Source organism: Sciurus vulgaris, assembly GCF_902686455.1.
Source record: "Sciurus vulgaris genome assembly, chromosome: 17".
NCBI lineage: Eukaryota > Metazoa > Chordata > Mammalia > Rodentia > Sciuridae > Sciurus > Sciurus vulgaris.
Genome location: NC_136478.1, coordinates 46,286,411 through 46,305,936, shown reverse-complemented (window position 1 = coordinate 46,305,936; position 19,526 = coordinate 46,286,411). Strand labels below are relative to the sequence as shown.

The following is a 19,526-nucleotide window of genomic DNA, read 5'->3' as shown; positions in this document are numbered from 1 at the left end:
CTACTGCTAGTTCTTGTACTACAGTATGCTTACTCAGCAAAGCTAACAACAAGAGATCCACACCGGTAACTGAGTAACTCTGATCCACTCCTGCCAACCCAGGGGCCGGTCTCCATGAGCTCTAAGCTGTCTTATACAAAAGTTAAGGCAAAGTCATTTTCAAGTTTAAATAAAATTCAAGTCTTTAAATATTGGATGGAAATAATTTTTTTTAAAAAAACCCTCAGTCTTGTTAAATAACATTTTGTGGAATAAACTGTATGGTTACATTTAGCAGGAAATATTTTAATGTCTGCGGCTTAGAATACTTAAAGAAAAATTTTAGGCATTTTAAAACAAAATAATTTATATTTAACTTTATTATAAACTTGCTAACTTTAGTGCATCCTTGTTCATCAGAAGTGCAGCACTTCTAGAAGTGAATCAATGAGACCCTCATCTTGGAGGTAAAAAGAGCAGGAATTTCTGTCCTCCACCAGCCAAAGAGGGGGAAAAACCACAAACACCATTCTTTCACGGTTACATACTTTAAAATCCATGTGCCGATGCAGAGGTATGGGAAGATGTCCACAGGGAGCTGACTAAGGATGTGGACTCTTCAATGAGAGTGCTTTGGGGGGACATGGACAGAAATGTGCACGGAGCAGGCCCGAGGCCAGGAGCCAGGCAGCCAGCTCACAGGGATCAAAACAACATCATGGTACAACTTCAAAGTGGTAATGTGTCAGTGGGCAACAGAGTTTATATTTTCATTTAGGTTCTATTCACAATGTGCTTTGAATTTATTTTACATAATAGCCACTTGAAACTGGAGTGAGAAGCTGGTTACTTGCTTGCAGTACTTCGAATTCTATGGTATCAAATCTTTCTAGGGTGCTCTCTGCAGGTTCATTCTGCCCACTAGATCAAAAAAAGAACTTTTTTTTTTTTTTTTTTAAATCAAAAAGCTAGAATCACCTGTTAATGGTTTAGATGAAAACACAGCTTCCATGCCAGTGTGCTGGCGCCCTTCCCTGTGAGATTGGGGCTGCCTCCATCAGCGCTGTGGGCCCTCATTTGTTGGTTGGGACACCTAAAGACATGCACTTGCAGACTGGTTATTTAAAAAAAAAAAAAAAAGTAGCATAGTTCCCTTAATTTAGAAAAACTCACTATATATAGCTTGCATTCAGAGTCACATGGAGGCTTAATAAAAAATATCAATTTGTTAGGACAAATGCATTTTTCTACCCTGAAAAAAATCAGACTTATGCATCACCTCCAGTTAAGCACCAACCTAAAATAAGGTTTATATTAATTAAATCCTGAAAAATAGATTTTTTTTCCAAGAGTGGGAGCATCCGACTCACAGAAGACAAATAACTTGCAGGCATCCCACGGGCCTCAGACACTGCAAGCTCCTAACCAGCGACTCAATCTTGTACTGAGTGGGAAGAGTTTTGTTTGTGGTTAATACAGCTCTCTGCGACCCCTCCCAGGCATACAGTTTTCACTGAGGAGACTTGGGGGGAGTGTTCTGTTCTCTGCTGAGACGCTTCCAGACAGCTGGGGGGGGAGGGCCGGCACCCTGGCTGCCTCCTCTGGTCTTTGGGGGCTCCAGGAGTGGACTTGGGTGCAGAGGGCTCCCTGTATCTCTCCATGGGCTCAGCGAGCTTCTTTTCCTCCTTCGCACAAGTGACAGTGTTTGGCTTTTGTTCTTTTGGAGGTTGCAACGGGGAGGAAGGAGGCTCTTTACTCGTTCTCTGACAAATCTCTGCGTAACTGGGTTTCCGCAATTCAGTGGCAGCTCCATTCACTTGCACTGATTTACATGCGGTCGTAGCAAGGGTAGAAGGGAGTCTGTCCGTGCTGTGGGTTTCTCGCTGTTTATCTACTACCTTGGGATCCTCAGGTAAATGGGCTGGGGAAGGGGTTCGTTCATATGTTGCTGATACAGCACAGGAAGCCGGCACTGAGGGCTCTCTAGGGACCACTACGGGTATAGTGTTCGTACTTGCATCTGCATTGAGGCTTCTTTCTTTTGATGGTCCTATGATCAAGCTAGTTAGCCTGTTTTCAAACAAGTCCTCTGTCTTCAAATTGCCAGCAGCTCCAGGTAATGGAGGAAAGTTGGACAGTCCCAGTTCAAAGCTTGGCGACGGAGGCTTTGGTGGTGTTGGAGACTGAGTCTGGCTGCTTGTAAACTTCTCCTCTCTTTTCTTCCATAGCCAAAGGAATTTTTCCTTCCTCTCCCTAAACCAGGAGAGGACTCAAGACTACTTGGCTCCACACGCCCAGTTCCAATCTCTCTCTTGGCATAAGCTGAAGGGTTTTGTATCCGCGTTCTAGTTTGCCCTGTTTGCCTTGTTTGTGGGCTCCGGACACCATTAATTAACCGATCCGCAGTGAAGTTAAATATTGATGGACTTTCCAGTAGTCCAGGCCCTCTCTCTGCACTAGGAATTGCATGGCGCAGATGAGATTTACTAGGATTCCTGCTTCTAGGAGGATACTGTCTAAGTGAAGTCAGAGGAGATGCTGCAGGTTTGAAGGTTGGAGACGTAAACCCATTTATAAATCCAGTATTTGGAAATGGAGTTACCAAGGGTGGATCAAGATAGCTATGTGTTGTTGACCACGTCTGGGGGGTAATCAGGCTGTACAGAGGAAACTGCTGCTGGGGGCTGTATACTGGAGGTAAATAAAATGATGTTGTATAACGCTGCTGTGTATAAAGGTTCATGTCCAGAGGTCTAAATCCATTCTTTGGCAAAAATGTATTTATAGCTATTGCCTTTGCTTTTATCCGTGCCTTAATTGGCTTTCCTTGGAAAGTTTTGACTTCTTCTCGCAGGTATTTGTAAGCCTGCTGTGCATCGGCTTCTGTTTCAAATGTAATAAACCAATTATCATTATAGGCAAATTCACAGTTTATAAATTTTGGTAAATTATCTCCTTTAAATAGTGCTTCTACTTCTTCCACAGGGGTAGATTCAGAGATTTCACGCAGTATTACTATGCAACGATTTTGATTTGGCCTTACTTTTTCTCCCTTCTCATCCACTTGAACTAAAGGTAAAGATCTTAGCACTTCAACAATTAAGTCCACATCAGTACTGAGTTTTTTGATATGGTCAAGGTTAGCTACTGTTGTAATTGGCACATATTGATCACTATCCATCTGTGATATAAGATACATGTCACTAGCAAGATTCTCCCTAGATAAGCAGAATTCCAATGTTTTCTTAAGTACTTCCCGGGGGTCTTCCTGGCTTTCTGGTTGAGACACATTTCCTCCTGTTTCACTATTTTCAGGCAGTGATTCATATTCTGAATGATCCAGAGCCAAAGTGTTCATGTCTGTCTGGTCTGACTCCTGCAAGTCTGGTAATGCTGCATTCTCATGACTTTTGTCACCATCACCACTGGCATCCAATCCCTGCTGGTTGCAGTCACAATGGCCAGGCGCCTCCTCCCATGTGGCACTCACACCAACAGCAGCACTACTTGCCTCCAAATGTAACATATGAGTCCCCCATACTTTCCCATTAGGGTTTAGCTCTGAAACCTTAGTTGTTGGTACCTGACTCAAAGCTGGGATGGAACTTGTTTGAGAAGTGGTTTGAGATATAGGACCATTCATCAGATGAGAGCTGTCCTTGCCCTCCTGGACTGCTGCGCCTGCGGTTCAGCCACAACTTTAGTGTTCTGATCAGAAGTCATGGGCTCCACTGGGATAAGTTTAATGCCAACCTCAGGATGCTGTCAGCGCCGCCCGCCCCGCCCGACCGGCCGCCCGCGGGCTCCTCGCCGCAGCCCCGGTGCCCAGCAACCGCGCAACACGCGGGGACGGCCGAGGAGGGAGACGGCAGGAAGAGGCAGCGCGGCCGGGCCGGGCCAAAGGCAAGAAAGAAGGGCGGGCGCGGGCTGGCTGCGGCGGGGATGGATTCTTCCCCTTTCAGGCCCGAAAATCCATAAACAAATTTTTATATATGTAAATATGTCATTTACCTGTTCAACTGCCTCAAGGGTAAAAGAAATATTTGTATGAATAGTATTACAAAATCCACAAAGAAAATGTACCCTCATATATGTTTTTCTCTATGTTTTCAGGATTACATTCTTATGAGTTTCCTCTTTCCTTATAGGCCTATTCATTACTTAACCCTAACCAACATTGGATGCTAACCCTAACTGTGCCCTACACATAAGGTCATTTTACATTCATACTAAGGTGAATGTATATGCATTCTTTAGCTTAGTTATGTGAAATTTAAAGGTGTTTAAATATATGCATATATGCAATTTACCTGTGCATTCCTCATATCTAAAACAAGGTAGTCATACAACTAATATTTAACTTATCACCACTTCCAAAAATATACATTCATATATGTTTTGCTATGCATTTTTATGCATCCATTCTTATGAGTATTCATTTCTCTTGATATAACTTTTTATATCTTCACCTTAAACCTAACCTCAGGCTATAGTCAGTATTAGTCTTTTTCCTACACACTAAGCTCACTTGTCATAAAATCTTAAATACTTAGTTGAAAACATACTTAGTTGAATGTTTACCATGTTTAACTTTGTGAAATTTAATATAGTAATCATTGACATATTCATATAATTTCAAAAATGTCAATTACCTGTACATCCCCCATTTCTAAATATACTCCTATGGCTAATATTAAAAACACCACCACAGACATAAAATGGATATTCATATATGTTTTCCTAAAAGTTTTTATGCATCAATTTTTATGAATATTATTATTTTTTGATGTGCCCATTAGTTACCTAATGCTAACCCTCGTCCATCCAAAATTTTGTAATAACTCTAAATATTTCCTACTCCTGAAACTCATTTTTCAAGAAGCCATATTTATAAGTAAATGTTTATGGACATTCTTCCTTATGTATCTGTAAATTAATGGTGTAATCATTAACACTATATGTTCATACATGTCATTTACCTGAAAATCACTCATATGTAAAAAATAATACTTGTAGGAGTATTATTGAACCAATATGTAATTTATGTTTTGTACATATTTCTTGCATCCATTCTTATGCTCATACAATGTCCAAATTTACTTTTCATTTCCTAAACATAACCCTAGACCCACACAGAATTTGGGATTAACCCTTACATTTCCTTGCACCAGATGTACATTTCACATGAAAACATACATACATGCTTATGGGCATTTTGCTGATGTACCTGATATTGAATGGTGTAAGTGTAAATGACATAAAGTCTTTTACCTGTTCTTCCTTCATAAGCAAATACCAATTATATTACTAACATTAAACCAACTCCACGAAAAAATATACACTCATACGTTTTTCCTTTATGCTTTTCTCTTTCCATTCTTATGAATATTGAGGTTTCTTCATATACTTCTAAATTCCCTAACCCTAACTCTGTTCACACCCCAAATTTTGTGCCAACCATAACTGTCTTCTATAACTCAAGATCATTTTTCATGAAACCAAATATAGTTGAATATTAATGGGCTTTTGGGCTAATCGACTTGAAATTTAATGATGTAATCATTTACACATTCATACATATTTGTTATTTAACTGTGCATCCATGATGGTAAAAAATGTACTTCTCTGGCTAATATTAACTCAATCTCCACAGCAAAACATGTACATTAAATTTGTTTTCCAAAATGTATTCACACATGCATTCTTATGAATATTCATGTTTACTGAAATTAGAATATTTGAATATATCCATATCAGCAATTCACCTGTGACTCTCTCATACATAAATAAAAGGAGTAGCATAACTAACATTAAACTAATCTCCACAGCAAAAACTGCAAATCAGACAATTTCCTACTGGTATCCACGCATACATTCTCATTAATAGTCATGTTTCCTGATACACCTTTTCATTCCCTAACCCTAAACTTAGGCATACTCGAAAAAGGTTTCCTACCTGGAAACCCTATCCATGAAGTTTTTTTAATTCAAGCAATGTACACTTATGTGAAAGTTTATGGGTCTTTTGGAACATATCAAAAATTAACTGTGTAATCATTAACATATTTAGATATATAGATATATATCCTTTACTTGGACAACCCTCAGATGGAAAACCTGCATTCATTTGATGAATATTAAAACAATCTGCACAAGGAATGTACATTTAAATAAGAATTTCTATATGTTTTCATGTGTACACTTTTAGGAATACCCATGCTTCCTGAAAAATGTATTTATTAACTAACCCTAAGCCTCGTTCCTCCCAAAATGTGGTACAAACCCTAATCTTACACCTACACCTTATGCTAATTTTAATGGAAAACATACACTTAGATAAACATTGAAAGGCATTTAGCTTGCCCACCTAATGCTATTTAACTGTGTAATGATTAATATATACAAATATAAACATATATATTATTTAAGCATTCACCCCTCATATATAATAAAATGTATGTAATAAATGTATATGAAAATATATTTGTATGACAAATATTTAACAAATCTCTATGGCAAAAATATATACTCATATATGTTGTCCGATATATTTTCACACATACATTGTATTTACATTTCCTGATATACCTGTTTAATACCTAATACTAAACCTAGTCCAGCATAAAATTTGGGACTAAACCTATACAGAACCCTACAACTTAAGCCCAATTCACATGAAAACATACATACTTACATTATTGTTTTGGGGGATTTGGGTTACACACCTGAAATTTAATAGTGTAATCTTTAAAAATTTTATATATTTATAGATTTCATTAAACTGTGCTTCCCTCATAGATGAAAAATATATTCATACAACTGAAAAGAACCCAATCTTCATTGCAAAATATGTACAAAACATGTGTAATTTCCTACATGATTTCACTTGTGAATTCTTATTTATGATCTTCTTTACTGATATACCTAATTCTCTCACCCTAACACTAGCATCACCCAAAATTGGTTATTAACTCTCACTACACCCTAACAACTGAAGTTCATTTTACATGAAATCATTCATAATTAGGTGACTATGTGTTTTTTATAGCTTTTGTACCTGAATTTCAATGCAATAATTATTAAAATACTTGTATAAATGTATAAATGTCAGTTATCAATGCATCCCTCATACTTGAAAAAAACTCAACATACTTGTTAGACTAATATTTAAACAAATCCATGGTAAAAAGGTACACTGATATAGATTTTCCTTCATGTTCTCATGCTTACATCCTTACAAATTTGCATGTTTCCTGATATGCCTCTTTATTTCCTAACCCTATCCGTAGCTCACCAAAATAGAGTACATACTCCAAAATTATCCTTACACATGAAGCTCATTTTACATGAAGTGATACAAATTTAAGTATATGTTTATCATTGGTTTGACTCATCTACCTGAAATTCAATGGTGTAATATTAACACATTAGTATATTTTCATACATGACATTTACTTGTGAGTCCCTCCTTTGTGAAAAATCAATCATAAGATTGACACTTAACCAATCTCTAATGTAAAAAAAGTACTTATGTATATTTTCTTTATGTTTTCAAATGTACATTATTATTAATATGCATTCAATAAAAACCCTAGGTTCACATTAAATTTGGTACCAACCCTCACTGTACAACTACAGCTGAAGCTCAATTTACATGAAAACAAACATACTTTCGTGAATGTTTAATGGCATTTTGGCTAGTGTAACTGAAATTTATGAGTGTAATCATTAACATATTCTTATAGATGTCCAACTGCCTCAGAGGAGAAAAAATTACTAGCATGACTTATATTAAACAAACATGGCAGAAAAGTACATTCATATATGTTTTCCACCATCTTTTCAGGCTTACATTCTTATGAATTTCATGTTTCCTGATATACCTATTTATTTCTTAACCACAAGTTTAACCCCAAACAATAGTTGATGCTAACCCTGTCACCTACACCTAAGGTTGTTTTAAATATAACCATGAATACTAATATGAATGTTATAACTGAGCTCTGGTTTACATACCTGAAATTTAATATTGTAATAATTAACCTATTTATATACATGCATATATGGGATTTACCTGTGCACTCCTCATATCTAAAACAAGGTGATTTTATGACAGATATTAAACAAATCCCCATGGCATAAGAGTGCTTCCATGTGTTTTCTACATGTTTTTCTGCATTCTTATGAATATTTTTGTGTCTTGATAAAGCTTTTTGTATAACCTGAAACATAGACCCACCCAATAATTGGTATTACCCTATATGTTCCCTACATCCTAAGCTCTCTTTTCATAAAATATACTTACTTCATTGTTTAATGTTGTACTGTCTTAATACCTGATATTTAATGGAGTAATCATTGATATATTTATATAAGTGCAAAACTGTCATTTACCTGTGCATAGCCCATATCTAAAAATTTTACTCTTAATGGCTAACATTAAAAAAATTATCCAGGCTGCGGGGCTGGCGGGCTCGCAGACCGACAAGCGGCAGGCGGCGGCCGCCAGGGACGCGCCACGGGCCTGCGCTCAGGTGGAGCGGGCGCTGCTCCGCAGCAGCTCCGGCGCCTCGCCCGGGGAACCCGCCCCGGTAGGGGCGCAGCCGAGGAGGCGCTGGCGCCGCGCCAGGCCCCACTTTCCCGCCCGCTGACCGAGGGCCTGGCAGCCCCAGCCCCATCCCCGTGTCCCATCCTCCAGCCCGGCCCTGGCCTCCAGGATCCGTCCCGCTCCGGTCTTTCCTTCCAGCTTTCCCGCGGGAGAAACATGACCTGGAGCACTGAGGAGGCGCCAGAGTGCGGGCGAGGCATCGTGATTACAGACAACTGGCCAGGGTATGACTTAAATTTGTTCACGTACCCACAGCACTATTACGCAGATTTGGAATATGTGCTCGTACCTCAAGGCATCATTGTGGACAGAATTGAGTGACTGGCAAAGGATATAATGAAAGACATAGGATACTGCGACATTGTGGTCCTGTGTGTACTTAAAGGTGGTTACAAATGCTGTGCTGTTGTTTTAGAACACCTTAAGAACATCAGCTGAAATGCAGATCGATTTGTCTCTATGAAGGCTGATTTCATCAGGCTAAAGAGTTACAAGCCCTCTTCAGAGGTGGCCCTATGCAGAACATCACACTGCTGACATGAGGAAGCACAGAATGGACAGAATATCAAACCAGGAAAATGAGGTCCTACTGTTGCTTCTGGTGAAACCAACCCTGGAAGGCTTCATGCTCTTCCAGAACTTCTTTTTCAATAAATATTATAGAATGATTGCATTAAAATTGAAGTTCCTTGAAAAAAATTATCAATCAAAAAATTATATACATATATATTTTTCTACAAGTTTTCACACATCCATTCTCATGAATATTCTTGTTCAAGAATATTGCCATATATCCCTAATTCTAATCCTGACCCCACCAAAATTAGGTACTAACTCTAACCATTCCCCACACCTGAAATTCATCTTACAAGAAAACATACAAACCTAGGTAATGATTACAGGGATTTTTGCTAATGTACCTCTAATTTAACAGTGTTATCATTAATACTCACCTATGTTCACACCTGTCATTTTGTTTAAATCTCTTATATGTTAAAAACATAGTCAAGTGACTAACAGAGAACAAATCACCAAAGAAATTAATGTAATTCATATGTGTTTTGTACATGTTTTCTTGCATTTATTTTTTCCAATTCCTCTCATAAAAGTTTAGCAACTGTAAAAGTTAAGAAATTTGACTTTAACAAGCTTAAATTTAATTTTAACAAGCTTTTTGTATTAATAAAGGACAGCTCAGTCAAGACATATGTACTGTAAAAATCTTTCAAAGGCTACAAAGAATATGGAAAAATACAGAATGTATTTCTTAAGCCCAGATAAGAATATGGAAAGACATCATTGATGTCAACAATTTTACATATACAAATTTGACTTGGTTTATTTTTAAAATTCTATATATAAAAAAATCATGCTAGCATGACTTTCAGGATTCATAAGGGTTTCCTTAATAATGATACTCAATTTATATGGAGAGAAAATGCCTTTTATAAGGACATTTCAAGAAACTCAGAAAAACAGGTGTTAAGCAGAACTTTGAACTTGTGTTTTGGGTGTATTCCTTCATATGAAACTAAAGAAAAATTATCTTGTAGTGAACTTTTATAATTAGTATATCAAATGAGAAGGTGCTGATATCTTTACTTCATTCAAACTTGCTAAAATTATTTTCTATATCCTTGAAAGGGTCTGACAGTTGTGCAGTAAAAGAACTTGAAAAAGGCAGAATTGTAAAATCTTATTTCCTCAAAAGTTACGATTCAATCAAAATTTTCAAATTTTAAGCAATTGCTGTAGGAAATAAAAAATTTTTAAGGTAACCCATCAACCCATCAACGCTGAAAATTTTAGACACATCAGAATTTTCTCCAAATGAAGTAAAATAGGTCTAAAATTTAGTCATCTGTGTTTTCAAGTTCTTCAAAATTTCCATGTAATATTGCTTCTTGGAAAAATTCAGAAGAACCAGGACTTTCTTTTCCATTGCTATTTACCCTTTGCCTTTTGGCAGGTCTCTCAATTTTTTCATCCAAATCATTTTCATTTCTTGCAGTCATATGGGCAAGTTTTGGGTCAGTGGTTAGGTTATCTGTTTCATAACCATTGGTATCCATGTCTGCGTGAAGTGGTTTCTTATTTCCACCTGTTGGTTCATTGATGTGTAATCCTTCAAGTTTTGCTTCTTCTTTGTTTATATTTCACCTGGTCCATTAGATGACACCCCATTTTGGTTACTATTGCTTATTGTGCCATCTTCCTTCTCAGACTGGCTATTGCTACTGTTTGAGGCAGTTGGAGGAGGGGATGGTGCTCGATTTGATGCAGCACTTCCACTTTCATCCAAAAGCCCATCCATGTAGTCCGTTACACCAGGATGAAGATTATATTTCTTTTTTCCAAATCGTGTTTGCTGAGCAAAGAAATCATAACGTTTTGATTTTTCCACATATAATAGAATGCTACACATTCACCAACTGATCTTGTTCGTACTTTATTAGCCTGAATCAAATGAAAATCTTTCCCATAGGCCTTCAGCCCTTGTTCAAAATTTCTACATTCTTCCTCTGTCCAAACAGATAATTCCTCTCTAGCTGCTTTTACATTAAATCTTCATCTTCTCAATGTTTCTTTTGTATCAAAATTACTTTTAACCAATTCATATAATGCCTGTTCATTGTCTTTTATGTGAGATCCTTCAGGAATTGCTTCTACACCTTTCTCATCACCTGTTCTTCTAGATGCATCCTTAAAAATTACAATCACTTTATCTTCTGGTAAGTACTCAGGGTCCTACAGGAGCTGATCATCATTTTCATATACGTTGTCATTTTCTTTGTATCTACAAATGCCAACTGGAATTTCTGCTTGAAACATGGAGCCCACCATAATCTCCTTTATCCAAGCTTCTGATGGAATATAGTCCTCATCTTCTTCAGATTCTTCTTCTATTTCACTATTTGTATCAAAATATTTACATCAACATGGGTGGATTATTTCCTGGGTATCTTGAGAAACAACAGACTGTGATGGATCATCATTGGAAGACTGAGTTTCATCTTCCTGACCTGATGAATCCTTTATATTCTCTTCTTTATTTTCCCCACGACAGCTACTGTTGTCATCATTATCAGCATCTTCAGCATCTTCACCCTCCTCTTCTGCCTCTTCTTCCTCCTCATCTTTCATAACCATAAAGACTGAGAAGTTCATGAATTGGCATGTCCCCTTCCTTTGCAAGATCCTCTATTTCAGAACTGAAGTTTGTTTCTCCTTCCATCATTTCTTCCTCTTCTAATGTTCGTTCATCATCAAAATCATGAACCAGCATGTCAGCTGATGGATCAAATTCAGGTTCATCTGATGTTGCTGAACCTCCAGACTTGAAGACTCAACAGATGGCTAGTAATTTGACATAAAGAGTCCACAGACAGTCTGTAAACCAATGAAACATAAACATCTGATGCACATTTTCAGCATCACATCAGTCTTGTGTGCATTGAACCTCAAACAGTTGGTTCTTAACCACGTCAGAAATTCAGCCAGGCACTGGGAGAATCGAGCCACCACACCATTCTGCAGCGGATTCCCAGCAAGCCGTGGATGCCAGGGAGACCTGCGCTGTCACCACCGCGAAGCAGAAAGATGTGGCATTCATTCTTATTATTATACATTTATCCAAATATACCTCTACATTTTCTAAACATAACACCAAATCCACCCCAAATTTGGGACTAAATCTTACAATTCCCAAATCCTTAAGTAAATTTGACATGAAACTATACATTTGTAGGTGAATGTTTGTGATGTACCTTGATCAGGGTAATCATTAATATATTCATATATGTGAAAAGTGTCATTTACCTGTGTATCCCTCATAGGTAAAAACAATTAATTTTCAACTAACATTAAGCCAAATTCCCATGAGAAAATGTGAGTTCATATATTCTCCTGCATGTTTTTATTTGTCCATTCTTATGAATATTCATTCTTCCTCATACACCTATTAATTCCCTAAACCCAACTCAAGCCCACCCCAGATTTTGTACTAATCCTAACCATACTCTACACTTCAAGTTCATTTTACATGAAACTATATATTGTTAGTTTTATAATTTTGGGCTCTTTGTTTTATAAATCTGAAATTTAATGAGGTGTTTATTAACACATTCAGATATATGCATACATGTCATTTACCTGAGCAACACTTTTGGGTTCAAAACATTTTATAATGACTAACATTAAACCAATCTATAGAGCAAAACAATATTCATTCATATGTTTTCCTAAAAGTTCATGCATGCATTCTTATGAATATTCACATTACCTGGTATACCATTTCATTCCCTAACCCTAAACCTAGCCCCACAAAAAATTTGTTAAGAACCCTAACCATACTTCTACAACGGAAGTTAATTAACATTAACCATGAAACCAACATACTTAGGTGAATGTTTACAGGAATTTTGGCATAGCCTCTATTTAATGGAGTAATCATTAATATTCAAATACCTGCTTATATACCATTTACCTGAACATCTCTCATATGTAGTAAAATATTAGTACAACTAACACTGAATCAGTCACCAAGGCAAAAAAATATACAATGTTACATATTTTCCTACATGTATTCATGTTTACATTCTCCTAAATATTTGTGTTTCCAGATATACCTATTTATTTCCTAATCCTAACTCTAGTCCCCCAAAATTTGTACAAACACTCAATGCACTCTGACCCTTAGGTTCATTTTACATGAAGCGATTCATACACAGGTGTATGCTTACTATTCTTTTGGCTCACATCACTGAAGTATAATGGTGTAATCATTATTACATTTGTATATATGCATCCAGGCCATTCACTTGTGAATCCCTCATAAGTAAAACATTATTTGTATGGCTCACATTGAAACCATTCCATGTGCAGAATATGTACATTCATATGAGTTTTCGTTCATATTTTCACATGTACATTCCTATGAATATGTGATTTCTGATGTTCCTCTTCATTCCCTAACATATCCCTACCTATGTAAAATTTGATACCCTATATGTACACATAAAACTCAAGCTCATATTACATGAAACCAAGTATGCTGAGCTGAATGTTTACAGGCATTTTTGCTAATGTACATGAAATTTAATGGTATAATTATTAACATATTTTTATATGCGAATATATGTGATTTACCTGTGCATCTCCTCATGGGTAAAATCATACTTGTATGACTAATATTAAAACATCTACATGGTAAAATCTGTAAACTCATGCATATTTTCCTACACGCATTTGCACATACATTCTTTGATTATTTTTCCTGATATCTGTATTCATTTTCAAACCCTAACCCTATCCTTATCCAAAATTTAATAGAAGACCTAACTGTAACCCTACAACTAAAGTTAACATAACATGAAACAATAAGTACTATGGTGAATGTTAATGGGCATTTTGATGTACCTACCTAAAATTTAGTGGAGTGATCATAAATATATTCAAATATTTGCATATATGAAAATTTACCAGTTCAACCATATGTACAAAAATATTAGTACAACAAACTTTAAACCAGTCTCCACAGCAAAAATAAAAATCATACACATTTTTTTTCATTCATGCATACAGTCTTATAAAAAATCGTGTTGCCTGATATATTCTCAAATCCTAACCTTAATCACACCCAAAATATGGAGGGAACACTAACTGTATCCCTTAATATGAAGTTATTTTAACATCAAACCATACATAATTAGGTGAATGTTTATGGGTCTTTTGACTTTGGTACCTGAAATTTAACTGTGTAATCATTAATATATTTTAAATGTGAGCATATATGTCATTTACATGTGCATGCCTCATATGTAAAAAACTGTACTCATGCGATGAATAATGAACTAATCCCCAAAACAAGAGTGCATTTATAGTTTTTCATGTGTGAATTCGTATGGCTATTCCTGATTCTTGAAAAATCAATTCATTTCTTAACCTTAAGCCTAGTCCCACCCAAAATGTGGTACCAACACACAAGATACAACTACACCTTAAAATTATTTTAAAGGAAACCATACACTTAGATTAACATTGACAGGCGTAAGACTCATATACCTAACATTTAACTATGCAATGATTAACTTATACAAATATCATACATATGTATCATTTAAGTATTCATCACTGCTATGCAAATTAACCAAAAAAGTATGCATCACTCATAAGTAATAACACATTTTTGTATGACTAACATTACTCAAATCCCCATGACTACTATAAATGGATGCTAATGTTTTGCTACATGTTTTCATGCCTAAATTTTATTCCTGTTTCCTGATATACTTAGTTATTTCTTTACTCTTACCCTAGCCATAGACTAGGACTAACCCTAAATGGACTGATAAAACTGAAGCTCATTTTACATGAAAACAGGCATATGTACTTAATTGTTTTCAATGATTTTGGCTTGCATACATAAAATTTAATGTTGTAAATTTTAACGTATTTGTATATAGGCATGTATGTCATTTAAATGTGCTTCCTCATAGGTGAAAACCATATTCATAAAACTAACAATAATCCAATCCCTATAAAAAAAAGTACACTCATATAAGACTTCCTAGATGTTTTCACTTTTTGTGAATTTTTACCAATAGTCCTATTTACTGATATACATAATTGTTCTTATCCTAACCCTACCTACAAAGAACATTTTTTACTCCCCACAACACCTGAAGCTCATTTTACATGAAATCATACATAATTGTGTGAATGCTTTTGGGTATTTTGTTGTATGACCTGAATTTTTATGCAGTAATCATTAAAACATTTTATATATGCATATATGACAGTTTTCCATGCATCACTCATATTTGAAAAAAAAATCAATGTACTTGTAAGACTAACATTAAATCAATCCCCATCATAAAATTTTACATTCATATATGTTTCCCTTCTGTTGACATGTATACATGCTTATGAATATTCATGTTTCTTGATATACATTCCCTAATTCTAACCCTAGCCTTCCAAAATTTAGTTAAGTATTTAAAGTACCCTTACTACTTAAGCTGGTTTCACATGAAGTGAAACATACTTAGGTGTATGTTTATTGTTGGTTTAGCACATACACTTGAAATTTAATGGTGTAATCATTAACACATTCATATGTATGCTTATATGCCTCATGTGAAAAAGATTTTTCATATGGCTAACATTAAAACAGCCTTAACACAAAAAAATCTACATATACATGTATACTCTTATGAACATGCATGTTTGCTGATGTACCTAATTCATTCACTAACATAACCCTATCTCCACGTAAAATTTAGTACTAAACCCTAAACATAAACCTAAAACTCAAGTTCATTTTACATGAAAGCAAACATGCTTAGGTTAATGTGTACTTGCACTTTTGGTAATTTATCTTAGTGAAATCATTAACATATTCTTATATATGCATATAAGTGATTTACCTTTGCAACTGCCTAATGGGTAAAGTGTAATTGTATGACAAATGTTAAACAATCCACACAGCAAAAAAACGTATATTCATATGTATTTTCCTACAAGATATCACTCACATTATTATGAATATTCTTGTTTTCTGTTATACCTATTAATTACCTAAATAAAATCCTTGCCTCACTCAAAATTTGGTACAAACTTTAACTGTGTCCCTACCACTTAAGTTAATTTAACATGAAAACACACACACTTGGGTGAATATTTACCAGCATTTTGTTACACTTACCTGAAGTTTAATGCGGTAATAATTAATATATTAAAATATAGCATATCTGCCACTTACCTTTGCATCCCTACAATCTCTACAGCAAAACATGTATAGTCATACATATTTTCATACATATATTCATGCACATAGTCTCATGAATATTTATGCTTCCTGAAATAACTCTTTATTCCCTAACCCTAACCCTAGCTACTACACACAACTTGGTATCAACCTTATCTGGATCCTTAAGCGTGAAGTTATTGTAACATCAAACTATATGTAATTAGTGAAGCTTTATGGAACTTTCAGCACGTGTCTGAAATTTGACTGTGTAATTCTAAACATATTTAGGTGTATGCATATATATTATTTGCCTATGGAACCCTCTTATGTAAAACTCTCTATTCATAAGATGAATATTAAACCAATTCCCACAAGAAATACATTTATATATTTTCCTATATGTTTTTCTGCTTATAGTCTTTTTTTAAAGAAAAAGCATCACTTAGTCAAGATTTATTTCAAGACCTGAAAACGTTCACAATAATCAAAATTCAACTACTGTAATTTTGTATAATACATAAACACTTAATATAAAACCTAAAAAAAGTAGACATAATTAACTAACCCCTAAACACACTATATGATTTTCAAAAGCAATGGCACAGAGCACTTGTCTAGCATGCACAAGGCCCTGGGTTCAATCTCCATCATATATATATATATATATATATATATATATATATATATATATATATGCGTGCACAAACACACACACATATATATATATATATATATGCGTGCACACACACACACACACAATTTTTAAGAAGAAATAAAAAAGACACAAATAGCATTGTTTGTCATAAATTGAAACATAATCTGACTGAATTTATCCATGTATCCTTTTTCTCCAATAGCGTTAGATGTTTTTCTTAGGGACTTTATGTTTATTACCATCAGTAAGTATGACTTATTCATGTAGATTAGGAAGAATAATGTACAATGAGTTTCCTTTAAAATCACCTTGTACTTGCTTCAAACTATCCTCCCACACCACACCATCCCCAATTTTTTGTTAAAGTGAACAATGATGCAGGGTACTATCTGAGGAGGACACAAAGTAATCTGTAATTTTAACTTTCATTTGTTTGTTGGTTTTTGGTGGTACTGGAGATGAAACCAGGGCCCCACACATGCTGTGCAAGCACTCTACCACTGAGCTACACCCCTAGGCCAGCAATGTGTAATTAATTTCCTAAATACCAAACATTTCAATTTTCTGCCAATATAAACAAAAGAACTCAAGTGGCCAAAAGTTATAGTTGGTAGGAGAAAAAAAGGCAAAGGATGAATATTTTTAAATAAAATTTTATTTACACCATTCCCTCAATTTACAAGTGCTTTTCAGGCTAGCATTAAATCATATTGTGCGTACACAGCTAAGACAGTTTAGATTTGCTCTGGAACATATAATCACATTTAAAATAAACAATCTTCTAAATATTTCATAGTTTAATTTGTTCTTAGTTTCCCTGGAGGGAAAATAAATTTTTTTTTATTAAGAAACTGGTAAACACAAATGAACAGTTACATATTCATTTATATCCTGAGGATGCCTAAAGATTTTTTCTGTTATTTTTCTAAAGATGCAATACAGATGTGCACCTGATCACCCTGATTAGTGATGGAATGGAATGGTATAGACCAATGCAATCCTATGGGCACAGTTTAAGAATACTCTGAATGGAAAAAAAAAAAAAAAACTGATGCTGGTAATTGTTTAAAGAAAGAACCAGTGTCGACAAAGATATTGAAAATCAAAATTATATACTCTTGAAAGAACACAAAAACCAGATTATACAGAACCAATGACATTCATTTTACTCTCCAGAAAAACTCAAAGGCAGAGGGATCCAAGTCAATTTAAATTGAGGCAGTGCTACATAAGAAATGGAAACAGAATAAATTGACCTCAGAAGAGAATTGAGGAAAACAAATTTCCCAAAAGTGTTCATGTCTGTATTATACAGGGATGCACAAAATATCAGTTACAGTCTGTATTTTCTTTCTGTTCATAGTAAATTATCAAACTTCTGTTTAATGTATTACTTTTATCAGCCTTCTATTTAGCAACATATGCTATATACATACTTGTATTTTACCATGAGAATTACAGTGATCTCAAATCAGATTTATATAATTTTTATTTCTATTATAAGACACTTATTATCTTTCTAGTGATTCATTTTAACAACCTTGATTTTTAAATGATTCTTTTTAGTATGACAGCATGATGGTTTGAACAATTGAAGCATAATAGGATAACTACACAGTAATGTTTAAACTAATTTACAGCTATAGGAAAATGTTCGATTTTTAAAATATAAGCAAGACTGCACAATTACAAACAGTGAAATGAATAAAGTATTTTTTTTTTTTTTAATCAGTGGCCATTCATTATTTTGCTTTTAGGAACCTGGAAGAAATTGTCATCTTTGAGTTTCAAATATTCTGGTAAATCTAGTCGCTTCTTAGCTTCTTCAATATCACCTTGAATTGCTGAAATAAATAACTCTAAAGAATCAATCAAAGTTCTTTTCCGGTCTGAGCTAGCCAAAAATGGCAACACTGAGGATCTCCCCATAAGAGTCCTCTTCAAAGGTATGGATGATGTGAGTTTCCATGGACTTTTTCATATTCTTGTAGTATGGGTTCCATCCTATGCTCACCACCATCTTACGAACATCTCCACTTCCAACATTGGCCCAACCATAATAAATGCCAGGGGATAGTCAGCTGGAAGATTAGCTACTACTTGTTCAGGAAAATTAGCTGTGGGGATGCCCAGCTGCTTGGAGCCGTGGCCGAAGCCCCGCACTACTCGCCCTGGCAGAAGTACAGCAGGCTTCTCACGACGCGGTCCTCCGGGGACGCGGGCTGCAGGCCAGTCCGCGCGTCTGGCGGGGCCGCCGTGGGGACGGTGCTCCGAGCCCCGGACCAGCCCAGCCAGAGCAAGAGCTATGCCCGCTGGGTGTGCATGCCGAGTACAGGATGGCGCCAACGACACGCCGCGGCGGGTCTCTCACACCGTTGACTCAACAGAAGTTGCTGGACAACTCAGGAAGCGCGTCTCCGCCACTAGAGCTGCTACAACAGCAGAAGCGCGGCTGTGGCAGGGAGCGCGGCGGGGCTGCCAGACAGTGGAGGAGGTCTCTGCCAGTCTTCACTCGACCGGCGTAAGGACACTTC

General features: G+C 35.9%; 1 protein-coding gene and 2 pseudogenes across 3 annotated transcripts; all 3 read right to left on the bottom strand.

The window, feature by feature from the left end:
- Positions 1-863: 863 nt before the first annotated feature.
- Positions 864-3,945, bottom strand: LOC306649078 (la-related protein 4B-like). Its single transcript, XM_079119727.1, is given in 4 exon segments — positions 864-1,552; positions 1,554-2,203; positions 2,206-3,654; positions 3,657-3,945. Coding segments are annotated over 4 exon segments (2,208 nt in total). The 5' UTR covers positions 3,703-3,945; the 3' UTR covers positions 864-1,489.
- A 5,819-nt stretch (positions 3,946-9,764) lies between these two features.
- Positions 9,765-11,940, bottom strand: LOC306649176 (mesoderm induction early response protein 1-like; annotated as a pseudogene). The gene has a single exon. The product of its transcript is annotated as a mesoderm induction early response protein 1-like (transcript).
- Positions 11,941-18,031: 6,091 nt separating this feature from the next.
- On the bottom strand, positions 18,032-19,277 carry LOC306647679 (riboflavin kinase-like; annotated as a pseudogene). Its single transcript has one exon. The product of its transcript is annotated as a riboflavin kinase-like (transcript).
- Positions 19,278-19,526: the final 249 nt, after the last annotated feature.